We start from the raw sequence: 21,376 nt of genomic DNA on the forward strand, positions 1-21,376 counted from the left end.
CCGCCAGCAACCCACAGGCAGTGCATAGCACTTTCACAAAACCCCGTACCAATACCCCCCACAATTAACACCGGCCCTTAAAGACAATCCGGCATGAAAAAGTTGTAAATTAGAGAAAAAGAGGGACACTAATTAGGATTCAAGGCCTTAAACCAAAGCAAAGAAAGAGAATGGTGTGTGTGTGTGTGTGTGTGTGTGTGTGTGTGGGGGGGGGGGGGACCATTAAAATTCACAGAGTTTTAAGTGGTTGCACTACCTCCACCAAACAGCCGATTAGAGGGCTGCTCACAGTACAGAGAAGAGCGCAAAAGATGCAAGGGAATTACAATGCAGATCAGGTACAACAGGGACGCAAAATAAATGCATCACAAGTAACCTATTAAAATCTGTAATGGCAACGGAAATAAAAAGTTAAGAGTCTAGCAAACAGAGTTAAGATCAAAACGGCCTCACATGGTTTGATTTGAAGCCACCGAGAGAGCTTCCCATATATACACAGTGGAATATCAGGGATATTAGTGTGGGCTTTGCTACACCACCATACTTATTAAGTGCATGCGGATGCCAAAACTGAATTTGGACAACACCCATTTAATTAAAATCTTGCCAAACAGCAAATCTACTAAAGCTCTTTGATCATGCCCATCCAGACAGGCATGGAGACATGCATGAGGTCATCTGCGTCGTCATCAGCATCAGAAGAGCGCTGAAGCAAAACCCGCCAAGAGTGGACGAATCAGAAGTTAACAGGGAGCACAGTCCAGAACATTCTTTTCCGTTTCTCCTCCATCTCTCTAAAAACAAACAGCAGGACAGGAGCCTTTAAAATGACTGTTGCCCTCTGTCCTAGTCTGCCTGAAACAGGGAAGTGCTTTCGCTGTGACTCAGGCCTGACGCACGGCTGGGGTTTGATACCCCTATGATTTTCAGCTCAGCCCTGGCTGACCACATGACAATAGCAGGAAATGACTGAGGTCCACACAGCACTGTAATTGAGGTTATGCCACAAAACACCCTGATCACCTTCCCCTTCATAGCTGCACTCTAACCAAATAAATAGCATACTCTCTCACACACACAATCACTAAATCAGGGGGAATAGCTTTGCCTGAAAGTCGACAGAAAAGTTCAATGACCTCCCAACAAAACAAGTCATCTGGGATTCTTTCCATGGATCAAACATGGCACCTATGATCGGCCAAATCCCGTCAGGAGGATCTGCCCGTCCAGACACGTCCATCTTGCCGTTATATAATCAGCTGAATTCCTGCACTCTTTTGGGCCTTCAGTTCAAACATCCACCCTCTCTCTCCCCCTCTCCCCCAGTGGCCCTGTCAGAAGAGTGACAAAATGATTGCAGGCTACATTGGTTGGTCTAGTGTCTACTGAGGTAATCTCTGTCTGATAGATGTGCACCTATGCTTCAAGTGTGGGAGTTCTCATTTAGAATGAGCCCGAAACCGCATTCAATAAATAGTCTTTTTTGTTTGTGCGCAACTAGAATCACTCCCCAAAGCTTGAACGGCACTTTGTGAAGCTGGAGTTTGCCCATCAGGCCAAGTACACATCAATATTAAGAGAAACAACTCGCAACCAATTATGAAGCACTGAGCAAAAAAGATTTAATACAACTCTGCATTGTTTTTTTTTTTAACAACCGAATGTAAATGGTAAAATGTTTCAGCTTGCTGACAGAGCTTATTGAAGATTATGAGGAGGAGCTGCATGTGTGGGAGAAAAAAAGCGTGTATATGTTTGTGTGTGTATATGTGTGTGTGTGTGTCTGTGTGATGCTGAGACTCTCAAAGAGAGCACAAGAGTGCAGTCATCAGCATACAGTTTCCCTTTGAGGGTCCAGAATGCTGCCGTGGACATTAAACACGTAACATTTGTTAGCTGCCTGTTCAAAGCCAGGGCCTCTGGATTTGTGCTGGTCGTACTGTTTTATAAGCCACAAGCCAGTGCTTAAATAATACCAGTGATCCGTGGTCTGTTGAGGGGGCAACAGCACTGAATTTTTCTGCACTGGATTGCAATTACGTGAACGAGCTTAATGGTGTACAGGGGGAGAAACACACTAACATGGACACTGACACACACGACTGGGAGAGAGAGAGAAAGAGAGAAAAAGAGAGAGAGAGGGAGAGATGCACAGGCGGTGCAGTGTATATTTACACTACAGCCTGAATGTTTGGTCACACAAATATTTCATGAGGCAGCTGTGCTTCCTATACCCTCCTCCCACTCCCTTGCCCCACTCACCCCGAAAGTCATTTCTACAAGTGCAGATAAGCCGGTGATTTAATTAGAAAAAAACATAAGCATTTGTAGAGCAGTGCATAGTCCAAAATGGAGAGAGTATGTATATGTGTGTGTTGGGGGGAGGGGGGGGACTTTCCCACGCTTAGTGCTTAGTGTTACTTAAGAGAGCTGGCCTCACTCGGTTTCTCTCCACCTCTCCACACACACACACACACACACACACACACACACACACGACACACACACACACTTTTCCCTCTCACATGACCACACACACTAGAATGTTCTCTGGGCATGTGCAACATCATGTGCCCACATACATACCCTCACCAGTGTGAAGCCCTGCTAACATGGACCAACGACAACAGAGCGCCCACAGTGGAGGGCACTGGCCTGGAAGTGATGGTCTTGGCTCAATCAGATGTATTGAAACAGACTCCACAGCCAGATGGCGGGGAAGGGGGAAAATATAACGTAATGCCTAGCGCATGTGACTGTGAACTCAATATGAACGGTTCTGCTTTCTCTCTCGCATGAGCGGGGAAATGCACCTGGGAAAAGGGCTGAAAGTGAGAGAGGGTAACTCTACACCACTTTTTAAGCCTTGTGTGGACTTTAAAAAACACACATTTCACACATTCTGCAATAAGGAAAATTTCACGTTCTAGGTCAATCTTTTTTTTTCTTTTCTTTTTTTTTTACCAAGGGGAAACCAAAAATAACCACAAATCTAAAATAGCATTGTTTATTTGGTCAATGTGAAAGGACTTTTACAAAAATGATTGCAATAAAGATAATATGGTTTTGGTTCCACATTCAAGGGCAAGCCCAAGCATGTACAAAGCAGAAGAGAGAGGTGGGTGGTTGGAGACGAAGAAACTAAAATAAAAGTGCTCACACCAACACTGCTTGGAAATGGCGCTTTCATCTGCCAAAAAATAGAGCTGGACATCACCCAAAATGATCACCCAAATCATAACACCCTTCTGCTTCTTTTCCAGAGCAACCTGCTACTGCAACGATAAGACTCCACTCCACAGAAAGACATCTCGCTAGTTTCATCATCTTTTTGTCTAAAACTTTTCCATTCCAACAGCATAAAACAAACATGAGAAATAAAGCCCTTTATTCCTGTGAGATAGCATTGTTTAGACTAATGTCACAAATGTAATACTGCCTTAATTAGAAAAGGTTTTTAAAATACTGTAATAGTTCTATAATTGTTTCATATGATTGTTATTATAAGAGTTGCAAAAATAACACTCAATTTAGGTTTCATCACATGGATAATTTATAAACATAGTTGTTGTACAACGTGATGTCTGACTAATAGCTCCTTGAAACAGCATAAGAAAATCCATTAAAAACTGATTAGCACTTGGGGGCATTCTTCCTTCTCTCTTCCCTTTTCTCTTTAAGCACTGCTCTTCAGAAACATATCAGGCCCATATATATAGAGCATAGCTTACGTTGTTAAAAATCAATCATTAATAAGAGTGGTAGCATTATCGTCCAGGACCAGACTAAACTATCTGATTGCCAAAGCCCTGCATATTCATCTAGCAATGAGTGAGTGCTTACTCACTGAACCAACAGTGACATGCAAGATTTCGCTCCCTGATAAACCAAACCAAACGGAGCACAAAGAATGTCTTACCGCGAGGGCGGGATGGCGGCACTTTCGCCACAACTGAGGGTGTAAAAATAGTTTGGGCCTCTTCAGCACTCCGACTGAAACAGGAGGCCGCGGCCGACATGAGAGCTGGGTTTCATTTCTCATCCTTTGTTGGCTTTTCAGAGGCTCGGCTTAATCCAGGCCAGCACGCCGTACCCGGTCGCTCACGCTGTTGTGTGTGTGTGTGTGTGTGCGTGTGTGCGTGTGTGTGTGTGTATGTGTGCGCGCGTGCGTGCGCTCCACTACACACCTGACCACAGCGCCACATCACCCTGCCTTTTATTCTATTTACAAAAAATAACACACCGATGCAAAGGACTGCAAGGACGAGTAGGAAGATCCGGTCGGTCTTATCTAAAAGATCAGCCCTGTATACATGAGGGGAGATCGTTATCACTAGAAATAAATAAACAGGCCCAAGAGGACAGAAAGGCAGCCAAATATACACTAACAGAAATACATTAATCCATAAATGTAATCAAACTCAAGTACATAGGTTTTTATCTATTTCAATAATTGGGGGGAAAGCACAGTTGAACTGTAAGGAATTGAAGTATTACAATGTGGATAGAGGATGATGTTGGCATTTCTGGAGAATATGACAGAATAATCTAGGCTGGGTGAACCCAGCCTGATCTGCGATCGGCGATTTCTTTTTCGAAAAGGTTGAGCTTGGTCTGGTGAAAGCCAGACTAAGAATAATCCTCACAAGAAAATAAAATTATTTGTCCCAAAAATCATGACATGGAGCCCCTGAGCAAAAAAGCTAACATCGAGACTTCAGTGATGTGCCCATGACCATGTATAGCTACACACACACACACACACACGACTAGACCACTGACTTGAAATTAAACTGCATTGACATGAGTGTAGGCTTTCTATGCCACAGGGCTACGCTGCACAGAAACCTGATCTCATCAGCCTTCAAATCACTAACCGTCAAATTACAATTTAATAAGCCTTTTTTTCCTGCCATCTCTGGCAGATGTTAAATGAGGGATGTATCAAAGCAAAGCGCCCCATTTACCATTTGCTTCTCTTGTAACGAGAAACGTTCTAGAACACATTGAGCAGTATTCTGATGGCATCACTTGGATTCCAGAGAACGTTACACAAAGAGGAAAACAGAGATGAAATACATTTTGAGATTAGCAAAATGAGCCCCACCATTACACGAAACACATTCAACATCAACTGGCATTCTCTCACGTCCCTTCTGCAATAGCTGGGAAACCCCAGTCATGCAGCTGAAAAAAGGAAAAGGAAAAAACAACATGGCATTGCACATGCCTTGCAGAGATAGCATCAGAGAAGCTATGAAGCGCGTTGACATGAGCATGCCAAACAGCCAAAGCGTTTTATTCCAGGCCCACGGTGCCTATCCCGCAGAGAGAGGGGGGTCGGCTGTACACCAGGACACTAAACACTTTATGTTTAATTCAGAGGGAAGTCAAGGCTGCAGGGAGAGTGTACATTCTCAACCAACGCCCTCCCCTTTTTTGCCCACTCCCTCCTTCTCCTCCTCCTCCTCCTCCTCTTCCACTTCTCCACCCTGACTACTTATACTTGTCCTCTATCCACGTCTCTCACTCTCTCTTCTTCTAAGACTCCCTCTGTTTCCGTCAGTCGCACCACGGCTGAGATCACTGCTCAACCCCCCTCCCCCGACCTTTCAGCTGAAGGGCTTCAGCCACCGTGTGTGTGTGTGTGTGGAAAGAGGGGGAGGGGGGTTACACAATGAGAGACATGCTTCATATGGCCGCTGCTTGGCACCGGACCAAGACGAGAGAGAGTCACAGGACGAGGAGCTCCGGAGTAGAGGCACCGCCGACAATTAATTCAGCGCTCACCACTTTCCCCCCGCCGCTAAATAAACACCAACAAATCATTGCCGAGCCGTGCCGAGCCGAGCGGGCCGACCAGCTAAATCCCCGCCAGCCTCTCCAGCACCAGCGTTCCCCTTCACCTTGAAAGTGCAGCACAACATAGAACAGCACTGTACAGAGCAAAGGGGGAGAATGAGAACACCTGGACTATCAAGGCCGTGTCTGCCTTCACAAGTGACCCCCCCCACCCCACACCCCCACTCTCTAAATCCCTTTTGGGCCTTCTGATTCAAGAGATGTTGTTCCTTTGCTCTATAGTGAAGCAGGTCCGGGCAACACAGCCCTGCTTGTAGCTGCCTTCAAACAGCAGAATGAATAAATCATAAATTAAAAAGGACTGTGTGTGTGTGTGTGTGTGTGTGAGTGAAAAAGAGGGGGGTGGGCTTCAAATGACAGGGCTGTGCCTCAAACAGAGGTCTGCTTTTATATGTGTGCCCCCAGCTACACTTCCAGCCACTTGATGGTCTGGATCTTTGGATAATAACACGCTGAAGACAAGTTGCAAACCCATGATCTATGCAAGCACATCTGTGGCGATAGAGGTACGCACAGATTCTGGATGGCAGTAGGAAATAAAAAAAGGCCAATGCCAATCTGTTCCAAGTGCCCTTGGGTGAGTGCGCCCCTTATGCCAGTGGAGGTTATACAGCCTATGTCAAAGACATCACAGCAACAATAGATAGAACATTCGATAATTAAAAGCAACACACACCTCCCGCCTTACGTTGTCCATAAATAAATAGGCTAAATATATCTTACATTGTAGCTAGTATGTGCAACTCTATCAGAGTAGGCGATAAAACAGACTTGAGTCCTTGCCCCGTGCACTCTCTCTCTCTCTCTCTCTCTCCCTCCCTCTCTCTCTCTCAACAGGCGCATCCCTCCTCAGCATGCACATCCAAACATTCACAATCGTGCAAGACGACTGGCTAAATTGCTATTAAATCGGGTTAGCATCATTAGCACGCTGCACAATTTTTTTCAAAACTGTTGCATTCAAATTGACTGCTAAGTTCTAATCATCTCAATCAAGATGCAAATGGAAAAGTATTTTCCAAGACTCAAACGGGCCTGTCCCAAGGAGAAAAAGTATTCATTTGAAACTTAAACACACGTGGTTAAACTGAACAGTCTAACCAGTAGACTATGATAAGCTACTTTGTTTACAATATTTCCAGGCTTCAACCAGTGCTGCATTTCATTCAGACTTATTTATTTGAGTGTTTTTCATGATTGTGTTTCTATTTCTTTTCCCTGTTTGCTTTGATTGATAACTGAGGTGATTCAAATCAGAGGAAGGTTAAGTTTAAAATAAAAGTGTTTAAATTGAACTTTTTTTCTTCTGGTCCTTATCTGAAATAGATTTTTTTTTTTAAATCAATAATTATCGATATCGACTGATATGAAATACTTATATCGTGATACAGTTTTCAGCCATATCGCCCAGCCCTAGAGTGCACATAGATTTTGAGGGGGCTGGGAGTTGCAAATGGATTCTGGGGCATTTACAAGAGCAAGAGAGGGAGAGAGAGAGCCTTAACAAATCAATATGGGAAAGGTTTTGGGGCAAAACATATACATATAAAAAATGGAAGGAAAAAATAATGAGAGCGAAATGTGTCAGCAATCTCCTCTGGTCTCCAGGCCAACCGGCGGGGCCTGTGCGTTCCAATACACCCATAAACCAAAGGCAGGCCTGGAACGCCTGATGCTCCATGCGAGCGCTGATCAATCACACACTCCCAGGGACACCTCACTTCAAACATGCTTCGCATCAAACCACCATTCACATTTTCCCATGATCCCTTGCATGCTCCATATTTCATTTGTACTCCAGTTACACCAACACATAGGACCTGGTGGTGGGGGCTGCAAGGCACATTTCATGCCTTACAAGTGGCGCACTCTTAACTACCATTCCTTTCCATGTTTAACTGGTGTTTATTCAATTACAGCATAGCAACCCACTCAAGCTTGGCAAGGCTGAACAATGGTCTGAAAAGTTCATTAACTGGTGGTTTGCATAAGGTTTAGGCAATTCTTTTCTAGGGATCAAAGAGCTATATACTTACAGGACAGATTTGGAGCACATAAGCCATTGGTGAGGCACACAATATCACACAACTCAAAGTCATTGCTTACTGTACCTTCTGATCACATTTACCACTCTCCATTATGAATCAACCACCTGACAGCCAATTCATCAATACTGAACCGGCCCTTAAAAAAGCCATGTTAAAGGTGGGTCATACACATTACCAAAATATTCACCACTTTGATAGACCTCCTTTTTTCCAGTTTTGAAAGTATGTATCTACACAATACAGGCACACAGAGGCTCAAGTCTGCTGAAAAGGCCAGGCTACTGACCCAGCTAGCATAACAGCAGTCTACGGTGACATCTCCTGTGTTTGACTGCTTCTTCTAACAAACACAACAATCAATCAGAGGTCTGTTGTACTTGCCAAAGCATTTTAAAATGCCCATACTTTCCCAGAAGGGGTATGTTGCGCAAATGCACTGCAGACATTCAAAGGCTAAATCCCTTCTGCAGGAAACACAGGCTGGCTTGAGTAAGAGAGGGTACCAAGCAGCCATTAACGAGTAGGAGAGCAGGAAAAGAATGTTTGCGTTTCCAAATCCAAGAATAACATCCATCTGTCCATTTTGCTCCATTTGCTAAGAGCTTTTCCTCAAAAATTCAGGTTTGAGTCTTTGGTTCCATGCATACACTCACACACACACAATTTACATGTTTAACTGACTCAAACTTCAAAACAATTATAAAGCTTTCTGTTAATAGAAAGAAAAGACCATACTGAGGTGTGCTTTTAAGTAGAGAGAGCGAGAGAGAGAGAGAGAGAGAGAGAGAGAGAGAGAAAGAAAGAGAGAGAGATACCGAGACCATTAAATAAGATTCTGCATCGCTAGCTCCAGTGTATATCCAATTATAAGGGTTGCCAAATTAAATAACTGCAGCATATTTCATGTTTTGGGTGCCCAGTGTGACTCATTCCAAATCATGCCCTAGTCCCCACAACAAACTGTAAATCTAGTTTTCATGACTAAAAACAGTGCAAAAACTGTTGTGGAGTAAATTCATGGATATTGGGTTGTTACATTATACATGTTTGAGGGCACAAACAAAATATTCTACTCCAGAGAGTAAAAAGCAGTGTGAATGTGTCTAACGTTTCTCATCATTACAGACAGTTACAGACATTACAGTTATTCTCTCATAATCCAGCGTACAACAATGTCTTATTTTGTCCATTATTCTATTACAGAGATAAATACTGTATTGATCCCAATGGTAATTCAGGCATTGAGTAACTTAATAGCAAAAATGTGTCTGTATAAACTAGCTGCACTATACATATGACATAAGCTAAACAAAATATAAGCATAAGATACCAAACACTTTGAACTACAAGGTCCTGTACATGTGGTGGTCGTTGATGTAACCTATAGATAATTCTACAGGACAAAAAGGAATGCGGGCTGTGGGATGCAGGAGAGACGTGCAATTACATGACAGTAAATAATAAAGTGACTGGAAAATCAGCATAGTATGTAAGACTAATAAAGCCAGCAAAATAAAGCATAGTATGTAAGACTAATAAAGCCAGCAAAATAAAGCATAGTATGTAAGACTAATAAAGCCAGCAAAATAAAGCATAGTATGTAAGACTAATAAAGCCAGCAAAATAAAGCAAAATACAAACAAAAAAAGGCATTTCCAACCTGACAAAAATATAGGGAGAGCTGTAAAAATTACAGACCAGTTTCTTCTGACAGCAATCCAAATGTTTTAAACTTATGTTTCCTCAATTTCTTTGGTCCACTTTGGAAAACACAGTGCATGATTTAAAACCACTTTCCCTACAGATAACCTGAGATACTAGGATAAGGAATAGCTAAACAACATCCATTTTTTTAATTAAGCCGCCCTTCAAAAGATAGTCATAAAGGATAAGAGACCATTTGCTTCTGCCAAACTCAGTGATTACACCATACATTTTATAAAATCAACACCACATGTTTTACAGAAAGGAGAACGGCAAAACGATAAACGAAGCCTGCTCTCTTGTTCAGTTGGTTTTTAGGGGGTGGAGGGTTTGGCTATTCAACAGTTATTATTGGAGCAACCACTGTAGTGTTTGTGCAGTCAGGAAACTGACTCATTCCATAAACACATGATGCGTTTTCAGCTGACTGACTGCTTGCATGGAGACCATTTTAGTTGAATTTAAGTTAATTTGCTACAGACTGGAGCGTGAAGGACAAGCTGCATGTCTCTTCTAATGGAGATTGTGATCAGTTTACTCACTTATTGGGGTGCAACTGTGGAGCGAAGTAGCCATTTCATGGAGAATGAATATGGCACACACAAAATGTATCCAAGGGGGAAAAAGGGGTGGCATCCAACTACATGACGTAATTTCAGAATAGAACAATGCGTAAAAAAAGTGATAATTGGACAGATATTTGTCTTTGCGGCTGAGGGATAAAGCTGTGGACATTTCAAAACCTACAGCTATAGCTGTCAAACAAAGCAGGATCTTAAATGCGTCTCCATGAGAGTGCATGTCATGGCACGTTAAAATATTCCAAGCCTATTTATTCCTGTAACCAAATGCCACGGACATCCAACTTCCAGTCTTGCACAAACAGTAACTTTCCATCTACATCTGTGAAGAGCTATGTGAAGGTCAGATAATTTGGCACTGTATTTGTTTTCAGTAATTCCCACACCTGCTGCTCCCAGACTAACTGGACAATCACAGGCTTGAGAGATTATGGCAATTACTGCAACCCTGAATGAAATACAAAATATGAATGAAAATTCATCACAGATTCAAACACAGATAGATATCTTGCCTTTGCCAAGTAACGCTGGCATTGGTGAAACCACCAGTTTGCACTATGTACACGAGGTGGTTATTTCATCTGGCATCTACATGCATACAGTGTAACCAAAACTGAAAACCCACACTTAGCGACAAGAACGACAGGGAGATAGCAATCCACTGCAAATTTAGTAACTAGCCCAACACATTACTCTGCTGGAGTCCCTGATAACCATTCGATTGATACCCCTCCTTTCACCTCAATGCACCATTCAGAAACACTGTACTTTTCTCCCACATCATCTGATCAGAGCGAGTAACATATCCAAGGCCTTTTCCAAACCTCCTGGATATAATAAGGGCCCTTTTTCATCACTCTACATAGAAATCACAGAGATACATCAAAGCGGCATTGCATCATTCTCCGGCTAAGTTAATCATCTAGCTAGTAATGGGTGTGGGGGGGCAGATATACTGCATTAAGGCACATGCCATTTGTCCACCTGCTAAGTGACTAATCATTAAAAACATCAATCAATAACGTCCGTCTAAATCCTCAAGGTAGTCGAGCTCTCGTTTTTGCAAGACCCTTCAACACACAAAAGGAAACTGACTAATGTGCACTGCATGCCTAACATTGTTTGTGGCGGGAGTTTTTCATATGTTTATGTTCCTGCTGCCTGTTTTCTGTGAGGATTTTAGGAGACACTTGACAAGCCAAGCTTTGAAAAAAAAGATGTTCCAATCCCAGCTTTCCACTGCTGTAGTAGGCTAGACTATATGTGGAAGCCTTTTTAAAGTGAGCACTGAGATGATTTGGGGTTTGCTGTGATTTCCACCTCTTTGGACGGATAAAATTGCAGTTTTCTAGCCGTACATGTTTTTTTTGCTTTTTTCCACAATGGGTTAGTGTACCTCTCAGTTCTGAGTGCATCAGCACAAACCAGTCAGAAAATGTCTGGCAAAGGATAAGGAATGAAAATTGTACACAAACAAAAACTGAAGTTCCTCTCCAAAATGCACCTTTGACCAAACAAATTACATGCTTCTTGCATGCAGCAAGTGGAATTCAGAAAGTGATTTCAGCTTTCTGAAATAATTGAACAATCTTGGACACTTTGGCCAACCAAAAATATGGGGGGTCCTTCATTTTACTCTATATGATTTAAACTGGCATATCGTACATAGACAGTGTTGCAGAACTGTTTGGATTTACATACAAGTTGGTTCAATATTGCAAACAACTCATCTATATTATATTTTACCACGTCTGCTTGCGGACCACTTGGGATAGCTTGCGGACCACCAGTGGTCCCCGGACCACACTTTGAGAAACACTGGTTTAGGGAATACTCGAAACAACGATCTTATATTTCACCGTTGAACTTATCTACAGCAATGTAAACCAAACACCGTGAACATACACTGCAGCGTAATTGCCAGTCACACAGCAATTAAAGTAAGTGGTCTTTATTGAGACGTTAGGAAATATGTACATATCATAAGACCCATTATGTGAATGTACCTCGTCTTCCACGGCTTAATTAAATTAAAAGTCAAACGTCAGCTCTAGCTACGCTTTCAAGGGCACAAGAAATCCACAGAGAAGAAAAGACTGCATGTGCCTCTTTGCTTTGAATTAAGACAACAATACATCTTTGCAATGTCGAACGGATTGGCCTAGAAAGCCCTGAGCACCAATTCAGGCATATTTATGCTACAGAGGCAAGAACGCTCTGGGATCTCTGGTCTCTGGTTGTTGTCGTTGTCAGGACCATTGTAACTGAGCTAGCTCACCTGCACTGAGGCCAATCTGTCACTGATGGTGCAGTCCAGCACACCACAGGGGACATATGGTGATGGAAACAGAGCATAAAGGCCAAACACTGCATCCCAGATTAACACGGCTTCAACACAAAAAATATTTTTCTTCTCTATTAACTGTGGTTAAACAGAGTAGATGCATTTCTTCATAAAAACAGACTCTCGGCTTGGTGTTGTTGTTATTACATACCATGTCCAATCAAAATTGGCAGGTTTTATATTCTAATATTATGTTTTTCATTACAGATGGTTGAAAAGGGACATCAGGTGTTAGGATCCACATGCCACTATTGATTATTCTCACCACACAGTCGGGGTGCAAGGGTGAATGAAAATGTTTTGTGACCACAATTTAATTAGTGGAGGCATCAGCATTATAGAGTTGCAATCAATCACAAATATTATATATATATATATATCCTATGCTTACAATCCTCCCCTCTGTTCATACTTAATGTAAAGCTCATTGTAAGCCCATCCAGGTAACTATACATATGAAAACTTATTTTACAAATCAGATTATTGTAGACCATTCACCAAAAATATGACCAGTGTTCTCAGAAGTGTTCAACACAGCTCATCTCAGCATATCCCATTTGACATAGTAACAGACTGTCCAACATGATGTTGCACAAGAATCTATTTTGAGTTTGCGCCCCCCCCCCCCCCCCCCTTCAACAAGCTTATCCTCTTTACCCCTCTGTGAATATTTTAATCTGCTTTTAAATGTATTTCCCAGAGTAATTCCTCACCGGTCACAACTAAACAATGTAATGGCAGCAGGCAGCTGTTCATTCATTTCCTTAATAACAACCCTGTCAGCAAATACAGCCATTCTAAGCAAAGAGTAAACCTCCGTGATTATTACAGGGTACATTTTATACCGTTCATGTTCGAATACACTTGTACTTGCAGTTGCAAGGTAGCCCAGACCTACTCAAGTACTTAACTATAAAGACTGCCATTTTACTACATGGGATTTGCATTTTGGGGTAGCCCATCACAAAAATATTTCCCAAATTAACCTTAGGGAAACCGACCCAACGACTGTTCTCACAGTTTGTTAGGGTGCATTGATTTCAAAAAGGAACAACTGCCCTTTACTTAGTAGGTCTTTTGTAAAAATTTCAATTCGAAGATAGAGCAGTAGCATTTCAACAGAATTACATTAGGCTACAGTGTAACTGACAGGTTGGAAACACTCTGGATACAAAGCTGCTACACCCACAATCAGGCACATTCTATCAACTAAAGCACACTTCGGTCGCTAAATAACATCGCTCCCTAATCGCTCCCCCTTTTTCGTCGATATCACCACCTCCTCTTTAATAGCTATGTGAATTAGTAATGTAGACTGTGATCTTAGCAAAAATGCAAATAGAGAAGGGGAAACAGGGAAAATATTTTATCGCCCTGAAGTTATAGGGTCTAACATACATTATAAGCTAAATGTTGATGTTCACAGTAATAAAGAAAATGAGTTTTTTTAGCTTGTTATACTGACGTTTTTGTTGTTTTTCTAAGGAGAAAACTAACCAGCAAATTACACATCACGTCAAATGTGAAAGAGGGCCAAACATTACTTTCTATGCTCCATACAGAGCCAGTAGACTAGCCTCCTGTTGGGTAGCCTTCTCTTAACTACAGCAAAATAGTGTAGTTGTAAACCATAGAAACAGGGCGAATAAACTGTAAGCATGAATAGCACTAACTTGCCATTGTGTGCCACGGCCCTATAGATATAATTTATATTTTCAAACTACAAGAGTGTTTTATGCGTAAATTTAGTTTAGAAAAATACACTGTCAGCAGCGGGTCCGGGGAGAAAACTGCTTACAACATTACAATTCCTGGTTTATCTGCGATACGGAGTTTACACAATGCAAATCTAGTCATGTATTAAAAAATATAAACTATACATTTTCCCAATTAATGTAATACAGATAGGCTACTCACTGTGATGAGAATGTAGGTTAATGGCAGACGATAAGAATTTTCCAGAGTGAATTGACGCCGGGTGCCCCGCGCCCAAGTGACCGGGGGAAGAGGGTATTCTCCCGGCTGCAGCGGCTGCTCCAAGTCGGTGTTGCTCCATTGACAATCCCGACAGTAAAGGAGGGGGGACGTGAACAGATCTGGGGTGTCCAAAATCACGGCCATCCATCATCCACAATAGGTAAACTTGATAAAAGAAATTGTTCGATCGGAAATTCCGAATAAGCCAGTCCTGGCTATACTGTCCTTAAGGTTCCAGGCATATCCGTGTCCTTATCCGGCATTCTGCCGACCTAAAAAAACAAGGGGAAATTCAGCTCGAAACATCTCAATTAACAACGTTTTATTGGATTTAAAGGAAAATCTGTGTTCGACGTTAAGATGCGGCCCGTAGTAGAATGACGCAGTTTTATATTAAAATATATCCTAACTATCAAAAATAGCTCAAGTGTTTGTTACCCACGCAAACATAGTATTTTAAGTACGTTTTAACAGATCAGATGCAAGTTATACCAACAGTCTAGGCTACAAACACCAGCCGTTTTACTGGAGATTCGCTTGCGATTGGAAGTCGTAAGTTGCCGTTCTTGTGCTATATGCTCTGCCCACAATATAAATAGTATCCTCCGTTTGCAGCTATGTTAGAACTTCGACTGGTTTATCCAAATGATACACACCCAAGTGGGAGGCTTTACTGACAAATATATCCGTTCTAAACGGGTAAATGTGTTTTCAATTTGCACGCGTAATGCACTTAAAAATACGATTACTTCGCAGTTAACGTCGTAATCCAAAGATGCGTCCGATCAAAGTGCGTAAGCGACGTCTACTAGGCTTCGTGGTTTTAAAGGAAAATTATCGCAGCCTGTATTGAAAAAGCTTTTTTATGTTTTGAAACCATCTGCGTTCAGTTTAAACATTTTGTTGACACGTTCAAATGACTGACTTTGGTTGCACTGCAATAGAAAATAAAGTGATCAATAGCCTCCTTTTGATTGATACAGTGAAATGGGTTAATGCGACCTAAAAGCAAACGCATTTTTGGAACCGGTGTGTGGAAAACATTTTATAACCTTAACACAAAGCAATACGTGGAAGTGCAAATGAGGGCACCACAAAGCGCACGAAACATAAGTTTACGAGTGTGGCTGTTTAGTTTAGATCCCTTGGTCTCGTCGAAAGGGTTGTCTGTTCTACAATTTGGGTGAGCAGAAAGCCTACAGCAGTCACGTACGTAGATGTCCAACTTACTTTGTTTTGTTTCATTCCCCATCAAGAGTAAACTAGTCACTACAATAATGCACCAACGCTAATTCCGTCCTGTGGAAACCAAGTATTTTAACAACTGTATGCTGTCCTAAATCGGTCATGAGTCTTGGTAAACGTAGCCTAGCCTATAACACGACGATGTTGTTGTCGGGGAATGGATTCCGCTCTCCTTATGCCATCTTTGTGTAATTTGTTGGGGGGAAAACAGCTAAAATTATTTAAGCTTGATGGGGGAAAAGAAAAGATGTTGCTCAAATGCTCGTGTTTTCACCCTGATTCCACAAAGCCTGTTTGCCCTCCATTCCATGTTCAGCCATAGGCTGTGTTTTCATGGCCCTATTTGTTTAATTGTGTAAGGAAAGGCGAATTTAACTTTAGCAAGATTAAAGTTTGAAAATTAGTGGTCATGAGTTAGGCTGCTTTTGGTATGTAATGTTAACTGGAGTCCTCGGCCACGTTTCGACATTACACTACCCAAATTGTTCCGAACAAGAGTTGCTAAACTTTTTCCGAGTCTATGTGCAAGTGAATTTATGCGTAACGCTACTCGAAAAAAGACTGCAGCGTAAATATTCCGAATAAAATGTAGTCTACACGAAATGTTACGCGCCTTTTCACAGTTAGTAAATGACATTAGGCTAACGATACTGTTTGTTCTGATGAAACACTTTTAGCCTCCCTAACCGCATTTAAAATCGCAAATATTCTGCAACGATTCTTACTTGAAATGGCGAATCTTAAAGTTAAAAATCCAAATCTCCCACAAGATCCGGCCGATTAAAGGAAAATTGCGCTAACTCCATTCAGAAACTATCCAAAGGTGCTCTACGGGACAACATTTGGGGAGGAAGGCCCCTTACAACAACCTGGGTAAGTCTCGATAAACTCTTCAGCAATGAAACAATCATTGTTTACAAGACCCGCCTACAGTAGACCAAAACCTGACAAATTCTACAGAGACGTCTGCTATTGGCGGATGGAGGTGTCCATTATGCCGATGTAAACAGCTGGCTGCTCGCCAGCTCTATAAAACCAATTATGGACCAAGGAGGTTGGACTGTTTCAAGTCCCCCATTACTTCAAGGCTGAATGATCAAAACAAGCAGTGAGAATTTTTTGAGGGCAGTTTCAAGGCTGCTCAAGCTTCGTTGATTTAAAATGGGCGAAAACGGTCTTCGTTACGCACACAGCATCGTCCTGCCAATTTTATAGCTAAATGGAGAGGCTTTCTTAAGGTTATTCGAGCAGAAGAGTTCTGATATAGCAGGGCTTGGTTTTTCCTCCGTAAATGTTGATCCATCCAAACTGCACAAAACGGTTTATTGTATTTATTGTATAGCCATCCGTGCGCTCTCGTCCCCGTATTTGGCGTTAGTTCTACAAAATAGTGCGCAGCTTTCGATTTAACCAACTGTGACATTCTAAGGGAATCGCCTGTAATTTACTAACTTCCTAGCGGATGATTGAGACAGTGTAACTCAGTGAAACATTGGGTTACCATGCATTGTCTACTTTTGAACATCGGACTTTTGGTTATCGAGCCGCAGTGAGTGATTTGGCAATAGATGACTTCCTGGCAAATCATAGATTAATCGCAGACCTACTTTTAATTGTAGCCTACATAGGCTAGTGGCTGAGACACGATGGACTAATTTGGAAAGGAGGCATTTCACATAGGCAAATTGATGGTTTGGTCGTAGCTGTCTATTCAAATTATGTCTGTCTGTCTATAGCAAGTCTATTCCGTAACTTCTGGTCACCATAGGCTACCTTCTTACTGGTAAATTGTTTGATGTCGCATAAAAATGTCATGTGTCGGCTTCAGAATGCTATAGCATAACTGAGTAGCTTTATAACTGGCGATATCTGATTGAAATACTTCTGTGAACTATTGGAGCTTCGATGGATAACTTTAAACGATTTAAAATGAAAATGGGACGTCTAGGTCATAGGTAAGTTACTTTTACAACTTATTAGGTTGGATTTCAAACCAAGGGCCTGATGCGTCTCTTATGTTGCACAATTTCTTCAGAAAAAAATTCGAGCGGTTTCAAAATACCCTCGTAGCACACCGAAGAGGCTGTTTCAAGGCATCCTTTAAAGGAACCGGAGGGGAGAGACTGAAATAGCAATGGTGCGAAGGGAAAGACTATCTTTGAATATTCTTGTTCAAGGTAACCTTTCTAGAATTTACAGATGCTCTGGGTAACGTTAGGTTTCAGAGAGCATCGTCTCTGATGGGAAAACATCGACTCTGGAATATCCCCTCTTTGAGGATCAGCTGGGACGATAACAAATATTTGCATCGGGAATTTGGTGTTTAAGCAAGAATGTAGGCTAAAAGAAAGGTTCATGGCGACATGAGCAGAGGTGGCAGAGCGAGGCATTCCGTGTCCGGTGGATCAGCAGTGAATGACGGCCTCCTCATACTACTTTGTTTACTTGCCTTTGTTTCGTCGAAACGTTCGGACAGATTTATGCATGTGCTATCTGAGACGTTTCGCCGTCTGTTGTTTTCAACCGTCCAATGAACAGGAATTGCGTAGCGTTTCCTAATACTGGATTTTATATATTTTTGTTTCCAGCACTATGTCGACAGCCATGCACTTTCTGACGATTGTCTTTAGAGGTGGGTTTGTGTAACATGCTTATGAATAAATTGACAAATGAACACATTATTACAGGCCTGCTTGTTCTTTGTTTCATGTTTCAACAAACTGCCTATATCATAGGCTATGCGTTTTGCGTGCTGTGATTTCATATTTGTATGAGTTTAAGTGGGTTTGCCTAATGGCCTAAATACATAGCCACCAGTCTTTAGCGTTTGTAATTTACTGTTCATCTAAATGTAGATGTTTAGTATCACTTAACTCGGTATGGTATAGTCTATTATTTATTAGCCTGCATTAAACCACGGATAATTCCGTGGTATACTAATAGACTAGGCCTATAGCCTATGCCTTAATTTACCCTACCTTTGCATTGCTTAAATTGATTACAAATTGAATAAAAAAACATTGTTGTTTTCCCCCTTTTAAATTAATAAAAAATAAATGGACAACTGTGATCATTTGGGCACCGTTTTGGGGGGCCAGTAAAGTCAGTATGATTTCCCTAGCAATTATGATATAGGATTGTTTTTTAAGGACAGATTTAGAATTTTTGGTGAAGACCATTTCACCACAGTGCGAACATTTCTTTCACATTGTGTGTTTACAGGGCTGCTTGAGTGTATACCACAGTGTGTTCTCTCAACAAGTATGTCCGCACATTTAAAAGTTCCCACTCCTTAATTTCCTTAAGGGACATCAAAGCACTTAACCTTCCATTTGAAAATTATCTCTCTGATGCATATGACGTAACTATGTCATTGTGATTTAACCAACTGAACTATGGCACTAGCAATATTTTATGGTCGACCACTTTGGTCGTTAAGGCCTGTCCTAAAATACGGCGTATACTTCATGTAGTAGGCCTTGGGCAGTCGGTGTATGTAATTTCACAATTATTCCAGCGGTGAACAGAGCATGTACAGAACATTGTACATTTAGACCAAATACCGAGACGTTCAGTAACTGAGGCCTACGCCTACCAATGCAACATCCCTCTATCATAACCACAAGGCTGGGGTGTGCGCTCAGCATGCACATTGAAGTTGCCTATGTAGCGTCGGGTTTACTCAAAAGAAAGATCGCGCTTGCACCATATATTCTCCACAATATTATTCATGAATCAGTCCCTTAACAGTTAAAGTGTACGACTGTTGATTAATATCATTAAATATATCTGAGGGAGGTGTTCAGATGGTGCTATTTCATTTGATTTCAGTCATGTGGCATCTCTTAAACATGCAGTAGTAGATGCACAGTGAGTGCAATTCGGCGTTACCCATTCACTTCACTCACTTAGGCAGTTTGAGACTTGTGGAAGTTTACAATACAAGTTAACACTTATTTTCATTCGTTTGATTTTTTTATTCCTAGAATTGCCATCTTTTTCACTGAAGATGAAATATTTGTGAGATGAAATTAAGATGAAAATTAAATCCATAACCCACATTTACTGTAGCTTGTCCATTTTATAGATTAACCTATGTATATGATTGTCATTTCATTGTATTCTGATAGCTGTAAAACGGAATATAAAATAAGTCTACCTGAAATGGATGGATATTAGACAAGCAAAGAACAACATGGGTGCCAGTAGCATGTTCTCAAATCCAGCATCTGCTAGTAATTCAAAGTATTGAGACAGGACATTCTAGAATCTGAATAATACGAGTGAAACTTATCTGTTTGTCTCTCAGTTGTGTCAAAGTCATAGATATTTAAGCAGAATTGCGGGGCAAATTCAAACCTTTAAGTTTTGCGCACGATTTTGATGGCACAATTGGTGCGTTTGGTGTGGCACACAAGTAAGCTATAGGCTAGGCTTCACAAGGCCTAACCGTTGATTATCAATTGCGTGCTTTCCATCTAGATTATAGTAGGCCTATATTAGCTGCATACATGTTCTAATTAAGGCTGCAGGAAAAAATATATTAATTGCGATTTTTCTGACAGATATGACTGAGCCAAGCTCCAGTTCAATATTCCAAAATGTCCAAAGTTGGGCCACTTCTGATCATGCCTAGTATGAGAAGCACACATCGCACACTCCTGTTAAGTGAGCTTGACTGTATGTCACACAAGGATGATGACATTAATATAAAAATCAGATGTGAGAAGATTGAGACAGAGTTGCAAGGTCCACATTTAAATTATAATCGATTAATTGTGCAGTCCTAGTCCCAATAGCCTTATTTGGAAGCTGGGACAAAAGTAATGCAAGGCTTAATTGCAACAAGCACAGCTACCCAATGGCACAGGCTAGCCACTTTTGCATAAATGATATTCATGGTTTGTGAGCATTTATCTCACTGGAATTTTGAAAACAAATGTATTGACCACAACTTATACCTTATCCATCACCATTTGGGGTGAATAATGCATTGGTGTTGTAGATTTTACTTTAGGCCCTACCATTACAAACTCTGTACAATTGCCCTCTATACCGGTATGTTACAACTGTCCCTGACAGGTTATAACTGTCCTCAATGACTGTATGATCTACATGAAAATTAAGACAATAAGTCTTATTAAGACAATAAGCAATAAGTGTTAGGTCTAAAGGTGAGAGGTTTATGTTGCATGTATATTCAAATGAAATTCGATCACTGTATCTTTTCCCCCCCAACAACATCCAACTATCACAGTTTCCTCTGTAGGGTGCAAGAGGAGGTGGATCTATAGCAAAATCGGCTAAAACATAACAGCAGATCATTGTAAATTGTATTATTCAATATTCCACTTAAACACAATTGACTGCATGATCACTTCACAGCCTGTTTTTTTCTAGCTATCACACACCCTTCAATTGTGGCACTTGTCGACTATAAGCTTAAGCATGTATGGGTTATATCACACTGCACATGGCAAAGATCTGTCTACTAATGTTTATACTGACCTAGTTGAATGGGCCAAAAAGAAAACAAAACTTGAGAAAAACAAATGAGATGAATCACAAATGAACTAAAGCCAAATGTGGACAAACAATATTTTCATTCAATATTA

General features: G+C 41.3%; 1 protein-coding gene across 8 annotated transcripts in view; it reads right to left on the reverse strand.

Annotated features, from left to right (window-relative positions):
• The window catches only part of tnrc18 (trinucleotide repeat containing 18), a 74,339-nt gene extending 57,354 nt beyond the window's left edge, over positions 1–16,985 (reverse strand). For 7 of the 8 annotated variants that reach the window (XM_076266100.1, XM_076266105.1, XM_076266104.1 and 4 more), the window contains exons 1-2: positions 16,487–16,985; positions 14,457–14,788 (exon numbers count right to left, since the gene is read on the reverse strand). In XM_076266100.1, the coding sequence (XP_076122215.1) occupies positions 14,457–14,667 (211 nt within the window). In that variant the 5' untranslated portion in view covers positions 14,668–14,788; positions 16,487–16,985. Of the gene's footprint in view, positions 1–14,456; positions 14,789–15,746 lie in introns of all 8 variants that reach the window. The other variant, XM_076266099.1, reaches the window with a different exon arrangement.
• Between the last annotated feature and the right edge of the window lie 4,391 nt (positions 16,986–21,376).

The sequence above is a fragment of the Alosa pseudoharengus genome, unplaced genomic scaffold (assembly GCF_046254945.1).
Source record: "Alosa pseudoharengus isolate Yale_2024_CS ecotype anadromous, Long Island Sound unplaced genomic scaffold, YU_APseudo_1.1 YU_APseudo_1.1_scf_4, whole genome shotgun sequence".
Classification (NCBI taxonomy): domain Eukaryota; kingdom Metazoa; phylum Chordata; class Actinopteri; order Clupeiformes; family Clupeidae; genus Alosa; species Alosa pseudoharengus.